This window comes from Lacerta agilis, chromosome 4 (assembly GCF_009819535.1).
Source record: "Lacerta agilis isolate rLacAgi1 chromosome 4, rLacAgi1.pri, whole genome shotgun sequence".
Classification (NCBI taxonomy): domain Eukaryota; kingdom Metazoa; phylum Chordata; class Lepidosauria; order Squamata; family Lacertidae; genus Lacerta; species Lacerta agilis.
In genome coordinates, this window is record NC_046315.1 from 9,310,586 (window position 1) to 9,329,202 (window position 18,617).

The following is an 18,617-nucleotide window of genomic DNA, read 5'->3' on the forward strand; positions in this document are numbered from 1 at the left end:
GTTTTACAGGATAAGTGTGTCAAAAGTGTCTTTTTTTATAAACAACAACAAAAAACCCCTCACAAAGAATAAATTAATAATTTAAGGGATTAGCGACTAGAAAAATTAATAGCCAGCTCAAATGGCGACACCACAAAACGAACACGCTGTACATTTTATTTTATTTTTTTAAAAAGACTAATTTTTTTGTCCTCCTAAAAAACCCCCAAAAGTATTCTTACGAAATAAAACATTTCTTACCCCCTTCACCAAAAACAGCCATTCATTTTAGGACATTCACAGGCAAAGTAACTAAAGCACAATGTTCCTTTTATTAAAACGCCCTTAAAGGCTCCCCCTCGAGTTGCTTTTGGGGACACATTATAAAATTACCCTAAATCGGATGTGGTGAGCTTTTGGCCCTCCAGATGTTGCTTCACTACAACCTCATGGTGTTTGGCCATTCTTGCAGCCCAACATCTGGAGGGCCAGATGTTCTCTGCACCAGGTGAAAATGTTTGCATTAACAGTCAAATGTTTCCATTATGTAGACTCAGCAACAGGGGACCCAAGAGTCTCAAGATGTTGCTGGACTACAACTCCCATCATCCTGAGCTTGGGCTATGGTATCTGGGGCTGGAGTTCAGTAAGATCTGCAGGGCCCCAGGTTCCCCACTGCTGATGTAGATCCTTGGTTCCTTGAACCCTCGTTTCCGAAAAGCCGTGTCTGATGTCTATCCATGGAACTACCAAGTCCATCTGTAAATAGCCCTTTATCCAAATGCCACCAGGCTATGTGGATGCTTTAGGCCAGGGGTAGGCAACCTAAGGCCCGGGGGCTGGATGCGCCCAATCGCCTTCTAAATCTGGCCCGCAGACAGTCTGGGAATCAGCATGTTTTTACATGAGTAGAATGTGTGCATCTCTGGGTTATTTGTGGGGCATAGGAATTCGTTCATTTCCCCCCCTCAAAATATAGTCCACCCCACCACATGGTCTGAAGTAGAGTTTGGATTTGATATCCCGCTTTATCACTACCCAAAGGAGTCTCAAAACGGCTATCAATCTCCTTTCCCTTCCTCCCCCACAACAAACACTCTGTGAGGTGAGTGGGGCTGAGAGACTTCAGAGAAGTGTGACTAGACCAAGGTCACCCAGCAGCTGCATGTGGAGGAGCGGAGACACGAACCCGGTTCACCAGATTACCGCTCTTAACCACTATACCGCACTGGCTGAAAAAGGTTGCTGACCCCTGCTTTAGGCATCTAACAGGGCCGTTTGGTTTTGCAGCCATACCCAGTGCCATCGACCTTAGGTCTTATCTGCTTTCACTAATCAGAAACCTGCGATTTGTGTTATTGAACTGCACAGACTCCCGTCAGCCCTGGGCAGCATAATCAATAACCAGGGTTGATGGGAGTACTACTCAAACAACAGCTGCATGACTACAGGTCCCCCATTTCTACGCTACGCAGTTGGGGGGGGCTACCACTGAAGACTTGTAGAGCTTTTCTTCCTGTTGGCAATTTTGGAATACAAAACCTATGATGCAGTGGTGCCAGATGAGCAGCGTGGAATTCTCCAAGCAGATGATCAGAATGCTTGCGTGGGGAGGGGAGAAGGAATGAGGCCACTCTAATCGGCTGCTGTAGATACACAGAATTGCCCCTCGTTGAGGTAATGTGTGTATTAAGAACTGATAGCCCACACTCTCCCGAGCATTTTTGGGTGTGGGTGTGTGCGCGCACTACTCGCAAACTGGTGTCGTGATCCTTCTGAAGTAGTGCCTCCCATGTGCAGCAACCCATCATTTTAATTAGCCACCCTGCCATTATGGGGAATTTTAAAGCACAACTTATTGCAGCTGTGTGCCCCAGTGGCTAGGCATGCCCGGAAAAAGTGGGTGGGCCCCAGCCCAGAACAGGCATGAAGTCTGGAGGTCTTGAGCATGCTGGGTGTCGATGCCAGGCCATGCTGGTTTTGCCTGGTTGGGACACTCCCTCCCCCTCTTATCTTACCTGTTTATTATGCATTCACACCTCTAAGAACTGCTAGGGTGACCCTGTTCGCTATGTTGATCGGGGCCCCTAAGGAGTAGGACAAATCTATCTCTTGTCAAAATAGGAAACCACGTAGCATTTGTTTCGGCAACTGGCAATGCCACGTCCAGCTTTGTTTTCTCATCATGTGACCGACATGGTGGTCATGTGATCCCATTTCTGTTTCTGGCATGTACCGGTATATGGGAATTCTATTCCGGCTCCCTATAACTCACCCTCTCGCCCCTATAAATAAGAAGCTGATGAAGGGGAGCAGGGATGGCGACAGTAAGAACTCTTCTGGGTCAGGTAATCTAGTCCAGCATCCTGTTCTCACAGAGGTCAGACAGATTCCACAATCAGAGATTCACAACCAGAACCTGAATGTAAACACAGTTACAGGTAGGTAGCTGTGTCGGTCTGCCATAGTCAAAACAAAATAATGGAAGCTGTAGGGTTTTAGTTTAGAGCGGAATGCGGAAACCGGCGTTTCAGTGAACGGTCCCACAAGGATATGCTTGACAGTTTGGACCGAGTGGGAGCCCCCACGGCGGGCTGCCTGTCAAAGCCTGGCATGTTGAAATCCAGGTAGCCATCAGAGAAGGGGCCCGATTCGAAGGTCAAAGGGGCTGCTTCATGTGGTGATCCTACAGCGATCACCCGAGAGGAAACCTTGGCAGCCAGCCTTTCCTAAATCCCGGGAGCAGCCAGGTTGGGAAGTGGCTATGTGAATGCAGGAAGTCTGGGAACTGGTTAGAAACCGGGCTGCTGCCCTCAGACCGGTGACAAAGCTGTGTCTCCGTGTGTCAGTTCACCACGCAGGTGGGAACTCGGTTGACTACTAAAATCAAAATCCCTGCACCTAGAAAACAGCACGGTCAGGGAGGGAGGCGCAGAGACATTGCAGGTGTCTGGGGAGGTGCTGTTGTTCAGTGGCAGAGTACGTCTACTTGGCATTGAAAACGTCCTCGGTTGCTTCTCCAGGTAGGGTTGGGAAAGACCCCCTTGCTTCAAACCCTGGAGAGCTTCTGCCAGCCAGTGTAGACATAACTGAGCTAGATGGTCTGACCGTCTGACTCGGCGTAAGCCAGCTTCCTTCATTCTTGTGTCATGTGAACCTTCACTTTCACCTCAGGCACAGTTTTTTAGCACTTCAGGGAAACCGCAATCTGAGAACCAGGGAGGGGCCTTAGGCTCATGGTTAAGTTTGCAAAAGATCACGTGCCTCTGGAAACTTTGCTAGCAAAATAGGAATAAAAAATAATAATCTCAAAACCGTTCCATTTCAGAGTTTTCCAAGCTGTCAACAACTGGGAAAACATCTGACATTAAAAAAGAAGTGTTTTTCTTTTTCAATTATGCAGCTGATGCATCCGATTCATGTGCCTTTGCAGTGAAGGCTGATTCACATTTATTGCTATTTCTCTCCCCCCCCCCCCCCGGATTTATTCATGGGTTTTCCAGCAGGTAGAATTCATTGCTCATCAAACTGGCTGGGAATTGTTCATTGCGTTTGATGACGTTGGTGGATGAGAACAACTGCTCAGTGTCCTAATCCATTTGCAGTCTCCGCCATTTTGATTAGGGCTTTTAACAGCGTTTGGAGTCAGCGAGACAGAGAAATGTCCCTTCATTACACTTGCAGTATTGGTCGCTGGAATGCCATAGTGGTTTCACATATAGTTACAGTCCAGCTAAAACGCTCTTTCTCCTGTTCTTAGTGCCCACAACACCCCTGTGAGGTAGGGAACTGAAACACTATCTTCCTTATAGGGTTGGAGGACACTAGCAGCTCACCATTTTTAAAACCACGTGCTGCAAATCGGACCGTCCAAACAGCCTCTCATGGAGCTAACCCAAATTCTTTGTGGGACACAAGCAGGGTATAAAAGAAAAGCCAAAAAGTCCACAGAGCAGGTCAGTCATCATGCAAGAAGCAAGGGAATGAGAGGAGAGATCTGAGCAGCGACTGGTGTCAGAAAGGGACATTTAAGAGGCATCCGTGGTTCTTAAGACAGTGGGAAAAGCAACGATCTTAGCCTGAAAAGCTGGTAGGAAAAGTAAGTCACTGCATTTTCTCTAAAGCTAAATTCAGGTGCCATTCTAGTGGGCAGTGCCGGCCTGCACATTTAGTATGGAAAAGGAAGAGCGGTGCCCATCTTTCTGACGTGTACCTACACTTGCAAGCAGACTGTTTTGCTTCAGGCTGCAGGTAGGGAGGGGTACGCAGAAGCTGTATGACTGAGCAGACTTCCCTGCATGTAGAAAGCCAGAACTTTTGCCCTAGCCTTCCTGCGAACCATAACCCTCACTTGCGGTCTTGAGATTATAAGGTGCACTTGGCAGCTGTATCGCCTCCTGCATGTGCAATCCAAGTCTTTGCTGGAGGATGAAATGTATGTCTATGCCTAAACAGAGCCTCTAGTATAGGGGACCTGTGGCTGTTGGACTACAACTCCCAGCATCTTGCATTGTGGGGGGGTCAGACTAGATGGCCTTTGGCTACCTTCCGATTCTACAATTCTATGATCCCTGACCTTGCTGATTGGGGCTGATGAGAGTTGGGACACTACCACTAAGGAGGAGATACAGAAGTTTCCCACCCACAGCACTGTTAAAAGAGGTTTATTTTATGTGCCAGAGATGACCAGTTCCCCTCTTTATCCCAGAGGTGGGCTTCCACTGTGAATCAGTGTCTCATCATGGCATTGTTTTCATTTGCACATGTTCTGAAAAAATTGTTGAGAGGACCCTGGGAAACAGCCCTGGCCTGAAAAAATAAGCGGTTGGCTATTAAGTGGGACCCCAGTGTATAGGGGCAGTATACCTGCCAACACCAAGCAAACAAACGAACACTGCTGTCGTGTCATGCCTTGTATGCAAGCTTCCCAGAGCCATCTTGCCGGATCAAGTCAGAAAGGGAATGTGGACCTAGGCTGACTCAGCACAAGTTCTGAATTCTCACAAATCGCACGGAATCTCAAGGCAGGGTTTGCCACAGACCAGTGCTCCACCACCTAGAATTATAGAAATACGCTTTCAAGAAAGCTAAGCATGGAAATAGATCCTTTTTGCAAAGGTACAGCTGTTTTTAACAGTCGCGAGGCCAGCGCACAATTAATTCGCGACGTCATAGTTTTTGCCGGCTACCCGCGAGAACCTGTACAAAAGTGCAAAGGAAGGTCACAGCAACGTGGGAGAGGCTAACTGAGGCTGCGATCCTAAGCACACTCCCATGGGAGCAAGTGCTACCGAACACAGTAGGGCTTACCTCTGAGCAAACATTCATAGGACACGAGGACGGTGCCGTTTGTTGGTGGCGTATGGTCACAAGACACGATACGCCGGTTTTATGAGCTGATCTTTATGCACTGCTCCTGCGCGAAAGGTTAAAACCAAATGGCATTCTTCGACCCCTGTTGCAATCCATCCTTGCTCACACCAAGAAGCAAGCTCCAAGGAATGTGATTATCCACCCCCCCCTTGTACCCAGTACAATGACATAGCAATGCATCACATTATGGCAGCAGTCCAATATGTACCTGGGAAAAAGCTCCATTGAAGAAGAGTTTGGATTTGATATCCCGCTTTATCACTACCCTAAGGCGTCTCAAAGCGGCTAACAATCTCCTTTTCCTTTCCTTCCCCACAACAAACACTCTGTGAGGTGAGTGGGGCTGAGAGAGTTCAGAGAAGCGTGACTAGCCCAAGGTCACCCAGCAGCTGCATGTGGAGGAGCGGGGAATCGAACCCGGTTCACCAGATTACAAGTCCACCGCTCTTAACCACTACACCACACTACAAGTGGGACTTACTTCTGTGTAAACAAGCACAGGACAGTGCTGCACATGCCTATGCTCAGGTACAGGTGGAGGTGTGTGTAGGCTGGCTGTACCTGTAGGACTGAGTTTTTCTACCTTTTTGAGTCCACAGCTCCCTTGACCAACTGCATTCTTTCTGCGGCACCCCTGTGGGGTTCAGGAGCCCCGTTAGGTCACCCCTTGCCTGCAGAGCTGGCAGCCAAACACCCTTTTCCGAACACCCTCCCTTGTGGAGGTTCCCTTAGCCTCCTCTCCTCTCCCCTCTCCTTGGGAGTCCTCTGGAAAGCCACTGCTGCTACCCCTGGTCTCTGAGCTGCCCCCCCTCCTGCCCCAAAGAGAGGTGCTTTCAAGAGGCACCTTTTACCTGTGGAGCTTGTAGCCAGGGATGCTGCAACCAACAGCTGTTTGGGAGGCAAACAGCTGATGTGTTTGGGAGGCAACAGCTGATGTGAGAGGGCATCAGAGGAGGGAGGGAAGGAACAAGGGACAGAGGGCATCAGAGGAGGGAGGAAAGGAACGAGGGACAGAGGCGAGTGTTGCCTGTGGCACCCCTGACCGCCATTCAAGGCACCCTGTGTTTTAGGCTATAGCTTAGGAGTAGAGCCAATGAGTTGCATGCAGACGGTTCAATCTCCAGCATTTCCAGTTAGATGGATAAGGTTTCAGATAACAGGAAAAGATCCTTCTTTCTAACTGAGACTCCGGAGGGATGCTGCCAGTCAGAGTAGGTAATAATGGACTTGGCATAAGGCAGCTTCATATACAGAGCTCTCCATGCACTTACCACACCATGCAGAGATGCCCAGAAGTGCTTTTAAGGTTGTTGTTTTTTGCGGGGAAAGGAGGGATGTCTGCTGATGGTCCAATATTAGATCCAAAAGAAATCTCTCAGCTACATGAAAAGACATATGGATATTCTATAAAGGTAAAAGAACTAGAATCTTACTATTCTTGAACAGCTGGTCAGAGCATGGTGCGGATCATGCCAAGGTTGCAAGTTCGATCCTTGTATGGGACAGCGGCGTATTCCTGCATTTCAGGGAATTAGACTAGATCAGGCACAGGTAAACTCTGCCCTCCAGATGTTTTGGGACTACAATTCCCACCATCCCTGACCAATGGTCCTGTTAGCTAGGGATGATGGGAGTTGTAGTCCCAAAACATCTGGAGGGCCGAGTTTGCCTGTGCCTGGACTAGATGATCCTCAGGGTCCCTTCCAACTCTACGATCCTGTTATTCTATTCTTCATTCTCAGCCTGAACTCTGTTCTCCTGCTGTCCTTACACATTAAGTGCTCAGCTCTGCTACTCCTTCTACAGCAATCTGCGCTCATCCTGGTGCAGCAAGCAAGTTTGTGGGGTTGTTTTCGTGGCCCTACAAAACGGGCTACACCTTTTAATCAATTAGCCTTGACCAAGATGTTATTCCTTTCTCTTTCTGATCACCCTGGATCGATTTTAGGCATGGACTTCTTAATGTCTCCCCACCCCCAACTTTTCCTGGGTCCTTGACTTCATGCCATTAGATGGGGAAGAGGTTGAAGTTCTTACAGCATGCAGGTATGAGAATTCTCCCCATGTTGAGACTATGGGTCGAGTGCATCACTTAACTCGTAGCCACAATGACACAGCGCTCGAACCCACTTTCAGCTGCTGTTCAGTGGCGCACCCACCTTTGCCATTATCCAGACATGACTAGGAATCTGGAGGATTACTGTGAGACAGGGTTCAAACCTAACAGGGCAATTTTGCTGACATCTGGTGAAATGGGTTCTTTTTTGTGTGTGTTATGCGCCCAGACTAAGCATCAAGGCAATGGGCAAATTCAAACACATTACATCTGAATATTTGTAAATATTCAACCTTTCGCCAACATCTGAATTTTCGTTTTGAAAATGCGAAAAGTTCTAACGAGTTTTGAGTGCGCTAAATTTATTGTCAAGCATTGGACAGTGGCTATTCCTGGAAATGGAATGTCGGCCTGGACAGCACAACCTGATAGGGCTCGTCTGACGGTCTCAACTACGAATCTCATGAGTTGCCAGACATAAAACTCACTCACCTACTAAACACAACTGCACACCAGCTATCAAACACTGTCAAACATCAAAGGGTGAACTCAAACATTACAGGATATCAGATACAGATATCAAATATTCCGCAAATGTTCAACAATATGCAAGAATTCAGAAAAGATTCGACATTAAGATTTGCAAAGGAGAATCTCGGAGGGGAACCAACACACTTTTTCAAGAAACTGATATATGCCAACGAGCAGTGGCCGTTTCCTTACACCCACATCCTCACAAGGAAAGCTCTCCTAAGTGCTCTGAGGACAAGGATGCCTGTAATTTGCAAGGTAAACGAAAACCCGCGCTTCCACAGGCTTTGCTGAAAATCAAACATGATTAGAGCCGACGTCTGGCCATTTTCTTTTCTGTAAAGGGATCAGGAGACAGAAGAGGGAGGCAAAAGGGAGAACAAAGACCCCAGCATTCTGCCATACCGGCACCAGTTTGGCTCGGGGCAGGTGTACTTGGAGGAAGAGGAGAAAACAGTGGAATCAAGGTGGGTTTGGTGATCACTGAAAGCATGCAGGGCGTCAAGATTCCCAGTATTGCTATGTTGAATTTTGCAGATAACTTATCCACCAGGAACTCTGGTACCCTTTAGCACCGGCAAGCAGTTATCAGCCATGTTTCCCCCCCCTGAAGTGAACTTTGCTTTCTCAATCGACCCTGGCGCTAGCAGTCCTTGCTGAACGAAGTCCGGTGGCCCAGCGCCTTGATGGGCAGAACTATTTAGTCTTTGCCCTTCCGGAAGGCTCTCTCTCTCTTTTTCCTCTCTCTCTCTCTTTATCCTGGTGTACCTCCGCAGGCTGTTACTTCACCGCCTTGTTGGCCTCCGAAGACTGCCGGACGTCTGTCCACTCCTGCATGGTGCTTTGCAAAGCTTGCGTCTTTTCCTTGTCAACCTGTACGTAGTCGACCTTCTCGTCCGAGGCAACCGAGGATGTGGAGGGCTAGTGACGGGGAAGAAGGAAGCACAAAAACAGTTGAACGTGGTTGCACATCAACCCCAAAACAGAGTGGGTGGCAGGGGGGGCGGAGAGAGAGGGGAACCTATTTTCAGCCTGGGGGCCACATTCCCTTATACACAACCTTTTGGGGGGCCACATACCAGGTGGTGGGTGTGTCAAGAGGCAAAACGGGGTGGAGCAAGTTGTGTCTCTTGTACACATTCCTCTTTAACCAGGCCTTTGTCTGATAGACATCCAATGCCCTTTTAAAATGTGTTGGGGGGCTGTTACTGTTTTTTTTAATTATGCGTTTTGTGTTTTTATATTGTGATTTTACGTTGTGAACTGCCCTGAGACCTGCGGGTAGCATAGTATACAAATTGAAATAATAATAATAATAATGATACACAAGCCATGTATAGTTCAGAGGATGCTATGCAGAAAGTGCATTGCTTCTTGAACAGGAAGAAGAAGAAGAAGAGTTTGGATTTGATATCCCGCTTTATCGCTACCCGAAGGAGTCTCAAAGTGGCTAACATTCTCCTTTCCCTTCTTCCCCCACAACAAACACTCTGTGAGGTGAGTGGGGCTGAGAGACTTCAAAGAAGTGTGACTAGCCCAAGGTCACCCAGCAGCTGCATGTGGAGGAGCGGAGACGCGAACCCGGTTCACCAGATTACAAGTCTACCACTCTTAACCACTACACCACACAGAACATTACTTTGCATTTGATTAATGCAAAGTCTTTGGGCTATACCTTTCTGTGAGGGCCAGGTGAGCTTGGCTGGAAGTCCAGAGCCAGGTAATCGACATTTCCCGTGCTCTTCTTCGTGGCTGGGCTGCTTGTGCCACTGGGAATGGGAGATGCAGAGACTGGGTTTTGCTGGAAAAGACAAACAAAGAAGGAACTAGTGAAAGAGACACAGGACTGGCCACAAACCGGCGCTCGGGGATTCTTTCTTTCCAAAGAAGCCAAGGTCTGTTCTTGGACTCCTGCTCATGGTTTGGTCTGAAGAAAGAAACCACAACTCTGGCTCACGCCGAAAGCTTTGTGGTTTGTTTCCCAACTTCCGGAAGGAACAGCAAAGCGGGGACTGCTTGAGCTGCTTGCACCAACATATATGGCTGGTGCACAGACTATAGTTTTCCCAACTAAGATTAGCGGCCGACTGGTGGCCTCGGTGCCAGTGGCTGGTTAAGGTCAAGCATTAGGCAAGGGGCCCAGGGTCTCAGAAGGGCCCCTCGCAGGCATGACCCAGCCATCTCCCCATCCATTGTCCTTCCTGCTGGATGAGAAGTAAAGCGGTTTTTAGATGGGAGCAAAGCTTTGCTCCCATTCTGTCAAGTATGGGAGTTCCCCTCTCCCTTCTTGTAGCTCACCAATAAGAATTAACAAGCATTTGGTATATTTATAGTCCTTTTATTACAGCAAGTACAAACATGCAACCCCTCGCAAGGGTATCAGTTGCTCTCTCTGACTCCACCCCACTTCTGCGGAAAGAAGTGCGCCAATGGGAAGTCCCCCCTCCCTTGCGTCTCCTTCTCTGACATGCTCAGGACCCCCCCCCCACTCTCGATTGATGTATTGCCCAGCTGCTCCCTCCTTTTTGGTTGCTTAGCTACTATCTCATAGCTATCAAATACTATCTCTCAACTGTGCAGCTTCTGTGTCTGCCTGTCTCCTTCTGGAAACGCTGGAAGGGGGGGCGTGGGGGCAGCAGCAAATATTCTCCCTCCTCTTCTGTTAGGAGCTGATCTCTCTCAGATTGCATTTCCCAATCCTTCAATCCAGCCCAGCCCACGACACATTTTCAGTGGTTGTCCTCTGCCTTAATTTACCCAAAATGCAATGCCCCGGCCTATAGATCTATAAAAACTAAACCAAAGATCTAAATCTATAGAGAAGGAACACTGCTCAGTGGTTGAGCACCTGCTTTACATGCAGAAAGTCCCAGGTTCAATCCCAGGCAGGGCTGGGAGAGAGCCCTGTCTAAAACCGCCGAGAGCTTCTGCCAGTCAGTGTAGGCAATACTACACTGGATGGGCTCCAATGGTCTGACTCAGTACGGGGCAGCTTCCTGTGTTGAGGCCAGGCATTGCATTTTGGGTAAATTAAGATGGCGGGCAGCCACCAGGGGTTCAAATGCTGCTCACCCTCTGCTAAAATGTGAGCTGGGGTTGGGGGCACTAAGGACGAGGGGGGAAGATGGAGTATGGAGAGAGAACTTGGGTTGTACTAAGAGATAAGATTCTGCAGGGACTTACCATGGCCACGTAATTCTCTTCGCTGTCTCCAGAGTCTGTGCTGGTGATGCTCTGGGTGGAGATGGGACGACAGTATTGGGAAAAGTTGGAGTTGAAGGTCTGGCTGTAATGAGAGTTGAGAAGATGAGTTGGGCTAGGCAAGGTCCCTTACACATCCTGTCCCACCCCCATTTGCACAATCCACTGGCGTGTTGAATGGGGACTCAGCACATGCCCCAACAGCTTTCCCCCAGAAAAATTGCTCTTTGGTGCTAAATCGGAACGAACGGCAATCCACGGAGAACTCAATTGCTGTTTGTTCCGATTGAGCGCTAAAACTGTGAGTTTTCCTGGGGGAAAGAGGAGAGGAAAACGGAAGTGCGAATAAGACCTTCTTCAACCCTCTGTTGACCCCATGGAGGGCCCTTGCCCTGTTTCATGGGCAAGAACTTCACTTAAAGAAGCTGTTCGCTTTGAGAGCAGCCAAGCCTGGTCTGTGGCGGACAAAGGGTCCTTTACTCACCCAGGCCGGGACCAGGATTTGGTGACCGGCGACTTGAAGGGAAGCTCATCGATAACGGTGTTGTTCCTCAAGTCCAGAGGTGTTGGCTTTGCTGGAGCGGAAAGAGATCTGAGTCAGGCCCTGAGCAATCGTATAATGGACACTTGATTGAATGGACTGATAGAAAAAAACAGGAATTTGGCATGCGTCTGGTCGGCCACTGTGGGAACAGGATGCTGGACTGGGTGGGCCATTGGCCTGATCCAGCAGGTCCTTCTTAGGTTCTTATGGCAGAGACTGGCAGCCTCCCGAGGTGCAGATATTAGCCTCTAAATGCAGCTTCAAGCCACAGCAGTTGCCACACATATTGCAGAAATATCAAATTGCCCACAGAAGAAAATGGCAGGAAAGTGGTGCCTTTCCTTCCCTGAACTAAATGAATGCAAAAAACCATCCCAAAATAACTCCCAGTCCCCTGAAATGAGGGATAAGCTAGGGCATGGCTAGGCAAACTAAGGCCCGGAGGCCGGATCCGGACCAATCGCCTTCGAAATCCGGCCCACGGACGGTCCAGGAATCAGTGTGTTTTTACATGAGTAGAATGGGTCCTTTTATTTAAAATGCACCTCTGGGTTATTTGTGGGGCATAGGAATTTGTTCATATTTACCCCCTTCAAAATATAGCCCGCCCGCCCGCCCCACAAGGTCTGAGGGACCGGCCCCCTGCTGAAAAAGGTTGCTGACCCCTGAGCTAGGGTATGGGAGCAGGGAATAATAGAATCATAGAGCTGGAAGAGACCACGAGGGTCATATAGTTCAACCCCCTGCAATGCTTAACCTCTGCTTAAACTCTTCCAAGGAAGGAGAAAACCTCTTGATAGAGTCCATTCCATTGCCGAACAGCTCTTACTTTGGAATAGAATAGAATAGGACAAACTTGGTCAAGCTTGAAGACCTTGAAGACCAGGGTTCACTCAGCCATGAAGCTCACTGGGTGACCTTGGGCCAGTCTCTCGGCCTGATCTACACTTACCTCACAGGATTGTTGTGAGGGGGGAAATGGGGAGGGGAGAACCCACGTAAACTACCTCGAACTCCTTGGAGGCAAGGGTGGCATGTGAAAGCATTAAATAAATAAAAAATAAACCAACAGCCTGACCAAATACTTTGCCTGTCAGCTCGCGAGGTGGTGGGCAGCTCCTGTTTGGCTGTAGTAAAGGTCCCCTGACCGTTAGGTCCAGTCGCGGACGACTCTGGGGTTGCGGCGCTCATCTCGCATTACTGGCCGAGGGAGCTGGCGTACAGCTCCCGGTCATGTGGCCAGCATGACTAAGCCGCTTCTGGCGAACCAGAGCAGCGAACGGAAACCCCGTTTACCTTCCCGCCGGAGCAGTACCTATTTATCTACTTGCACAGATGCTAACGCTAATGTGACAGCAAAGGTAGCCAGGTTCTGTGCTAGAGCCATAAAAATTCGGTCCGAACTAGTCCGCAGTACCCACACAGCTTCAGGACAGAGCTAAAGACGAACCAGTGCTATAACCGGCTGTAGCCCACTTTTTAAAGTAGTGATATCTTCTTTTATCTAAAAATTTTAAAGCTTAAAGTTTATATTTATAGTTCGTATTTTAGCATGTATTTTGGATTGTTTTTTTATGGATATGTGTGTGCTGGCTGAGAACCGTAACAATAAATCTCTCTATCTACTTGCACTTTGACGTGCTTTCGAACTGCTAGGTTGGCAGGAACAGGGACTGAGCAACAGGAGCTCACTCCGTCGCGGGGATTCGAACCGCCGACCTTCCGATCGGCAAGCCCTAGGCTCTGTGGTTTAGACCACAGCGCCACCCCCGTCCCTGTTCGGCTGTAGTAGGAGGTGCCATCTCAAAGGTAGACAGTGCTTTCCAAGCGCCTTTGGTGAGCCATCCAAACGCTGGCATGGTTGGCATCTGCTAAAGGCCCACCTTCCAGCAGGAGCCCACTGAGAAGGAGTACGAAGGACCCCCTGGTATGGTGAAATAGACTCAAGGAGAGAGAACCACCACCCAAAAAAGCCCGGAGCCGAGGGCGGCTTGAAGGGGAGTGGGGCTTACCTTTGCGGTCTGGCTTGAGGTTGCGGTTGACGGGCGGCGGCTGGATTTCACTCATCCTCCTGTGCAGCTGAGAACTGCTGCTACCTTTGTGGACTGGGAAGGTAGAGGAGGACATGCCCATCAAGTCCAGGTGGTGAGGCCCGGGGCTCATGGGGATGTAGAGGTGCTGGGAGTTGTCGTTCGACCTCTCCGTGCTGATCAGGACCGAAGAGCCTGGGTTCATGGGGACATAGTTGTCTTCCGAGTCTGCGCTGTGAGAGCGAGCCACCGTCGCCTTGTTTTGCTGGGGAAGGGAGAAGGTGGTGACACTCGGAATGAGAGCAGAGCCGGCGGGGAAAGGCGGCAGAGAGGAAAAACTCAGCTTCTAGGTCTTCGGAATTTTTTTTTGCAAGTTAGCTTTCTGAGAAGCCCAGGTTTTATATTATTTATATTATTTATTTATTTGTTTATTGAATTTATATACCGCCCTATACCTGGGGGGTCTCAGGGTGGTTCACAGAATAAAATCAAGATATAAAACCACAATTAAAAAACAACAACAACCCAATAGCCTCCCCCCCAAAAAAAACACATTTTAAAAGGGCATAGGATGTAAATTGGATCAACCAAATGAATGTTTTTGCCCAGCGCCTAAAGATGTATAATGAAGGTGCCAGGCGCACTTCCCTGGTGAGAGCATTCCACAGACGGGGAGCCACTGCAGAGAAGGCCCCGTTCTCATGTTGCCGCCCTCCGAAACTCTTGAGGAGGAGGCACACGAAGGAAGGGCCTCAGAAGATGATCTCAGGGTATATATGCGTGTATGTATAGAAAACCTCAAGTTGCTAGTCCTTAGGACACCAGCTAACTGAGCACCCACAGCTTACCAGATATGAGTTGAATCCAGCATTCACAGACTCTGTCGACTGAACTGCACTGCTGCTGCTGTGCTGAGGATATTCATAGGTTTCACAAGACGAAGCTGAAATCAGTGACATCGAAATGACAGTTAACAAGCAATAAACAGAGTTTATTAAGAGGCTCAGCTTAGTGGGTTCTCCCAATTCCTTTTAGATGGAGGGCAAACAAAAGCCAAAATTCCTAGAGTGTAGATTTCATGAGCATTGGATGAAGTTGTACATTATCTGCACCCTCAAGGCAACTGACTAATGCAGGTCACGCAACAGATACAGCTCTCGCCTTCAACATGCTACCACCACTTCTTGCCCCACGCTGTCTAACAGTAGAGCCGGACGGGCCCCAGAACTGGGAGGAAATTTGTCCCGCCTCTATTTTTTTTTACATCAAGGTCCTTCTGGAGCAGGAATTCTATTTCTGAACAATGGAGACGGAAGAGTGTTGTGTCCATGTATTGTTGGCATCCGTCTGTCTCGAGAGACAATGGAGTGCGCCTCCGGGGGTGAAGGGAAACCGCTGCATCTGCAGCACTCAAATGACCTCTCTGGGGCGCAAGCCTGGGCAGTTTGTGTGGAGGTCCTGGGCTGCCCAGAAGACAAGACCCCGCTCTCAGCCTTGATGAGATGGTCCAAAGGAAAGCAGGGCAAGACATCTGACACAAGCATGGCTGCATGAGTTGCTGGGAGGAGGAGGAGGAGGAGGAGGAGGAGGAGGAGGAGGAGAAGAAGAAGAAGAAGAAGAAGAAGAAGAAGAAGAAGAAAAGAGGAGGAGGAGTTTGGATTTGATATCCAACCATCTTAGAGACTCTACTTTTGATTTGTGGAGGGTTTAATCCTTGGCCTTTTCCTCTCCCAAAGATGTCCCTCAAGGCAGCAGAGGTTTAGGATATGAGTTTTCCCTCTCCTAGATGAGCTCCCTTCCCAAGTGGATGAGACCCACCTGCCCCTCACTTCCCTTTACAGCATGTGCAGAAACCACCTTCTTGGCTGTTGGACCTACTCTTGGTCTCATCTGCTCAAGCCACCAGAGCCTGTCTTTGCATGCAGGGAAAGTCCCTAACTCACTGTCAGGCTTCAGGGAATCAGATCCCCACCCCCTCAGTGGTAGTGAGTAAGCAAATCAAACGAAAGGAGCGTTCTTACCAGTTAGTTTCATTAATAATCACAGTGAGAGACAAAGGTATGTATATCTCTCTCTAGAAACGGCATTGTTCCCAGTGAATGCTCACATCCTCTGTCCCTACTAATTTACGCCACGTTGGGTAATCTGAGCTTGCTGTCCCTCTGTTCTATCACTTTCCAAGCCCGTCTAGTCTTAGGTGAAGTGGGGGGGGGGTCAGGAATGCTGTCCAAGGACACTGAATCTGCCAGCTGTCTCTCTCCTGGTGTTTCCTCTTCTAGCTGTTCCTCACCCAGTATTTCCCAGCTTTCCCCCTCTGGACTATGCCCCTCTGCAAACCACTGTTCTAAATCAATACTGTCCTCCGGATCTTGGGAAGGTTCGGGGGTGGCGGCTCACACCATTCCTCCTCAGTCCAGCCCCTGATACTCACTGAGGGATGGAAACTCATTGGTTGCCCTCAGCTGTTTTAGCCAGTCAGTGGAAGCTGTTTCCCGGGGTGTGGCCGCTGTCTCATGCTGGCAGCTTCTAGGAGCCATAGGTGAGAGCTGATTGCAAGGTGGGGACCAAAGGTGGACAAACTACCCCAGGAGAGGTATTGCCCCTCTCCCCTAACAGCCCATGCACCCCAGCTCCTGCCCAAAGCCTTGGAGAACCACTGGCAGTCATAGCAGTATAGCCACCTATAGTCATCCAATGCAAACAGCCCCGGTACGCACCTCGGTGCAGCCTGCAGTTCTCCATTGCAGGCAGCGTATTCCTTCTGGGAATGGTAGCAGCAACTGAGCCCACGCCTAGGCCTTCGCTGTCTAGCAGGCGCTGCTGAGGGCTGCCCCACCGTGTTTCTGCCTGCCCTGGTTTAGGTGGCCTTGGTGGGGGAGTGGCGGGCATTTCGTTGGAGGCCACCCCCAGGGTGTTGTGGTTCTTGTCCAGCGTGAATGTCCTTGGAATCTGATAAATGGACAAAGGGGTGCCAGGGACGTCGTACGAGTCAGTGGATAGCTCCCCGAAGTCCTTGCAAAGGGTGTTGTTGGGGGTTTTGAAGGTGTACACTTCCTCGCTATCCGTTTCGGAACCTGTGAGGCTGGATTTGGTGTGCGTGTAGCACCCGAAACTCCTCGGAAGGTCGTAGGCACTGTCCCTGAGCTCCGAGTTGTGCCGGCTTGGCTTGGGCAAGCTGTAGAAGCCGTGGACTTGCCCGTTGACACAGTGCCCATTCCCCTGAGACAGCTTCTGGACAGATGGGTCGCTTCTCATGAAGAACGAGGATCTTGTGGCTTGAGAGAAACTAGCACTCCTAAAACGAAATGTGGGAGAGAAGCCGTGAGGCAGAGATTCACACTGGGCACTGCCTAATATCTTCCTATGGAAATAGAAATGTAACATGTCGTCACGCTCTGCAGCATGTGGAACAGCAGGCCGGGTGAGCTGTTTAACAGAGGGAGGGAAGTCACCTTCCCCCCCCATTAAACACGCCAGCAGTGAGGTGTAACGTGGCAGGGGGGCTTCACATAGCAGTTTAGCAAGCTGCCTTGTGAAACACCTCTCCCTCTCCATTAACATTTGGAAAATGCAATCTAATTTAGGGATAGGTGGGGATTTGTCAGAGAAGTCTCAGTCCCCCAACAAATTATAATTTTCACAATTCTTGGAGAAATGTTGTAACAGCCTGGTATAAAACTTAAATGGGTTTACAGTGTAGAGATGCTAACCTCTTAGACCCCAACTATGGGATCGTAGCAGTAACTGTTCTGTGTGATGTGATCTTACGTACGGCTCTGAGCTTCACATTGTGGCCTGTAAAAATTGTGAATAATTGTCTTGGGTCACACAAGTGTTGTGAAAGGAAATTTGCAGCCGTGGCAACAATGAAGATGAGTACTATGGGATGCAATTACTCACAGTTCATTGCAACAACAATCCCAGAGCAGGTTACACAAGCCATGAAAATAGCAGAGAGATAATAAAATATTACAAATAAATGGACCATGCGACCTGCAGCAAGCAGAGAATTGAAAGGGTGATCGCAAACAGGCACTATGCCCAGCAAACGCCTAAGTGTTTGGGTGGCACCTAAAATTCTTAGGAACTGGCACCTGAGAGGAGGAAGTTCTATAACTGGGAGGCCACCACCAAGAAAGCCATCCCTTGGGTTGCTGCACTGCAAATATCAAATAGCTACAGGTCCACCAGGAGGACCTCCCTCACATGTTTTAATGCACCAGTGTGTGTGTGTGTGTGTGCGCGCGCGCACCCCTCCCCAGATCTTAATAAACACACACACACACACACACACAATTTTAAATTATATTTTTAAAGATAAAGAGCAAGGGAAGCTCAGTCAGTAATCCCAACAGCCGAACCAACATGGAACTGTATCCAATAGGTAAGGTAAAAGGTAAAGGACCCCTGGATGGCTAAGTCCAGTCAAAGGCGACTATGGGGTTGCGGCACTCATGTCGCTTTCAGGTAGAGGGAGCTGGTGTTTGTCAACAGACAGCTTTCTGGGTCATGTGGCCAGCACAACTAAACTGCTTCTGGTGCAACGGGACACCGTGACGGAAACCAGAGCACATGGAAACACTGTTTACCTTTCCGCTGCAGCAGTACCTATTTATCTACTTGCACTGATGAGCGTTTGAACTGCTAGGTTGGCAGGAGCTGGGACAGAGGAACGGGAGCTCACTCCATCGCAGGGATTCGAACCGCCTACCTTCTGATCGGCAAGCCCAAGAGGCTCAGTGGTTTAGACCACAGTGCCACCCGCATCCCATTGCTGCACAATGGAACTTCCCCTTCCTCTCTGATCCCCTGCAAATTCCAAATGCTCTTGCAGGTCCTCCAACCCTCTGGAGCAGAGTTTTGGGGTATGTCGGGTGGTGGAGAGGTTGGGGAAGCTCCACTG

The 18,617-nt window shown here is 49.2% G+C and overlaps 1 protein-coding gene across 1 annotated transcript in view; it reads right to left on the reverse strand.

Annotated features, from left to right (window-relative positions):
• Positions 1-8,683: 8,683 nt before the first annotated feature.
• GAB2 (GRB2 associated binding protein 2) overlaps positions 8,684-18,617 on the reverse strand; it is a 135,782-nt gene continuing 125,848 nt past the window's right edge. Inside the window, exons 4-10 of the mRNA XM_033146024.1 lie at positions 16,432-17,009; positions 14,563-14,657; positions 13,697-13,979; positions 11,625-11,715; positions 11,123-11,225; positions 9,615-9,740; positions 8,684-8,860 (exon numbers count right to left, since the gene is read on the reverse strand). Coding sequence (XP_033001915.1) covers positions 8,720-8,860; positions 9,615-9,740; positions 11,123-11,225; positions 11,625-11,715; positions 13,697-13,979; positions 14,563-14,657; positions 16,432-17,009 — 1,417 coding nt within the window. The 3' untranslated portion in view covers positions 8,684-8,719. The remainder of the gene's footprint in view (positions 8,861-9,614; positions 9,741-11,122; positions 11,226-11,624; positions 11,716-13,696; positions 13,980-14,562; positions 14,658-16,431; positions 17,010-18,617) is intronic.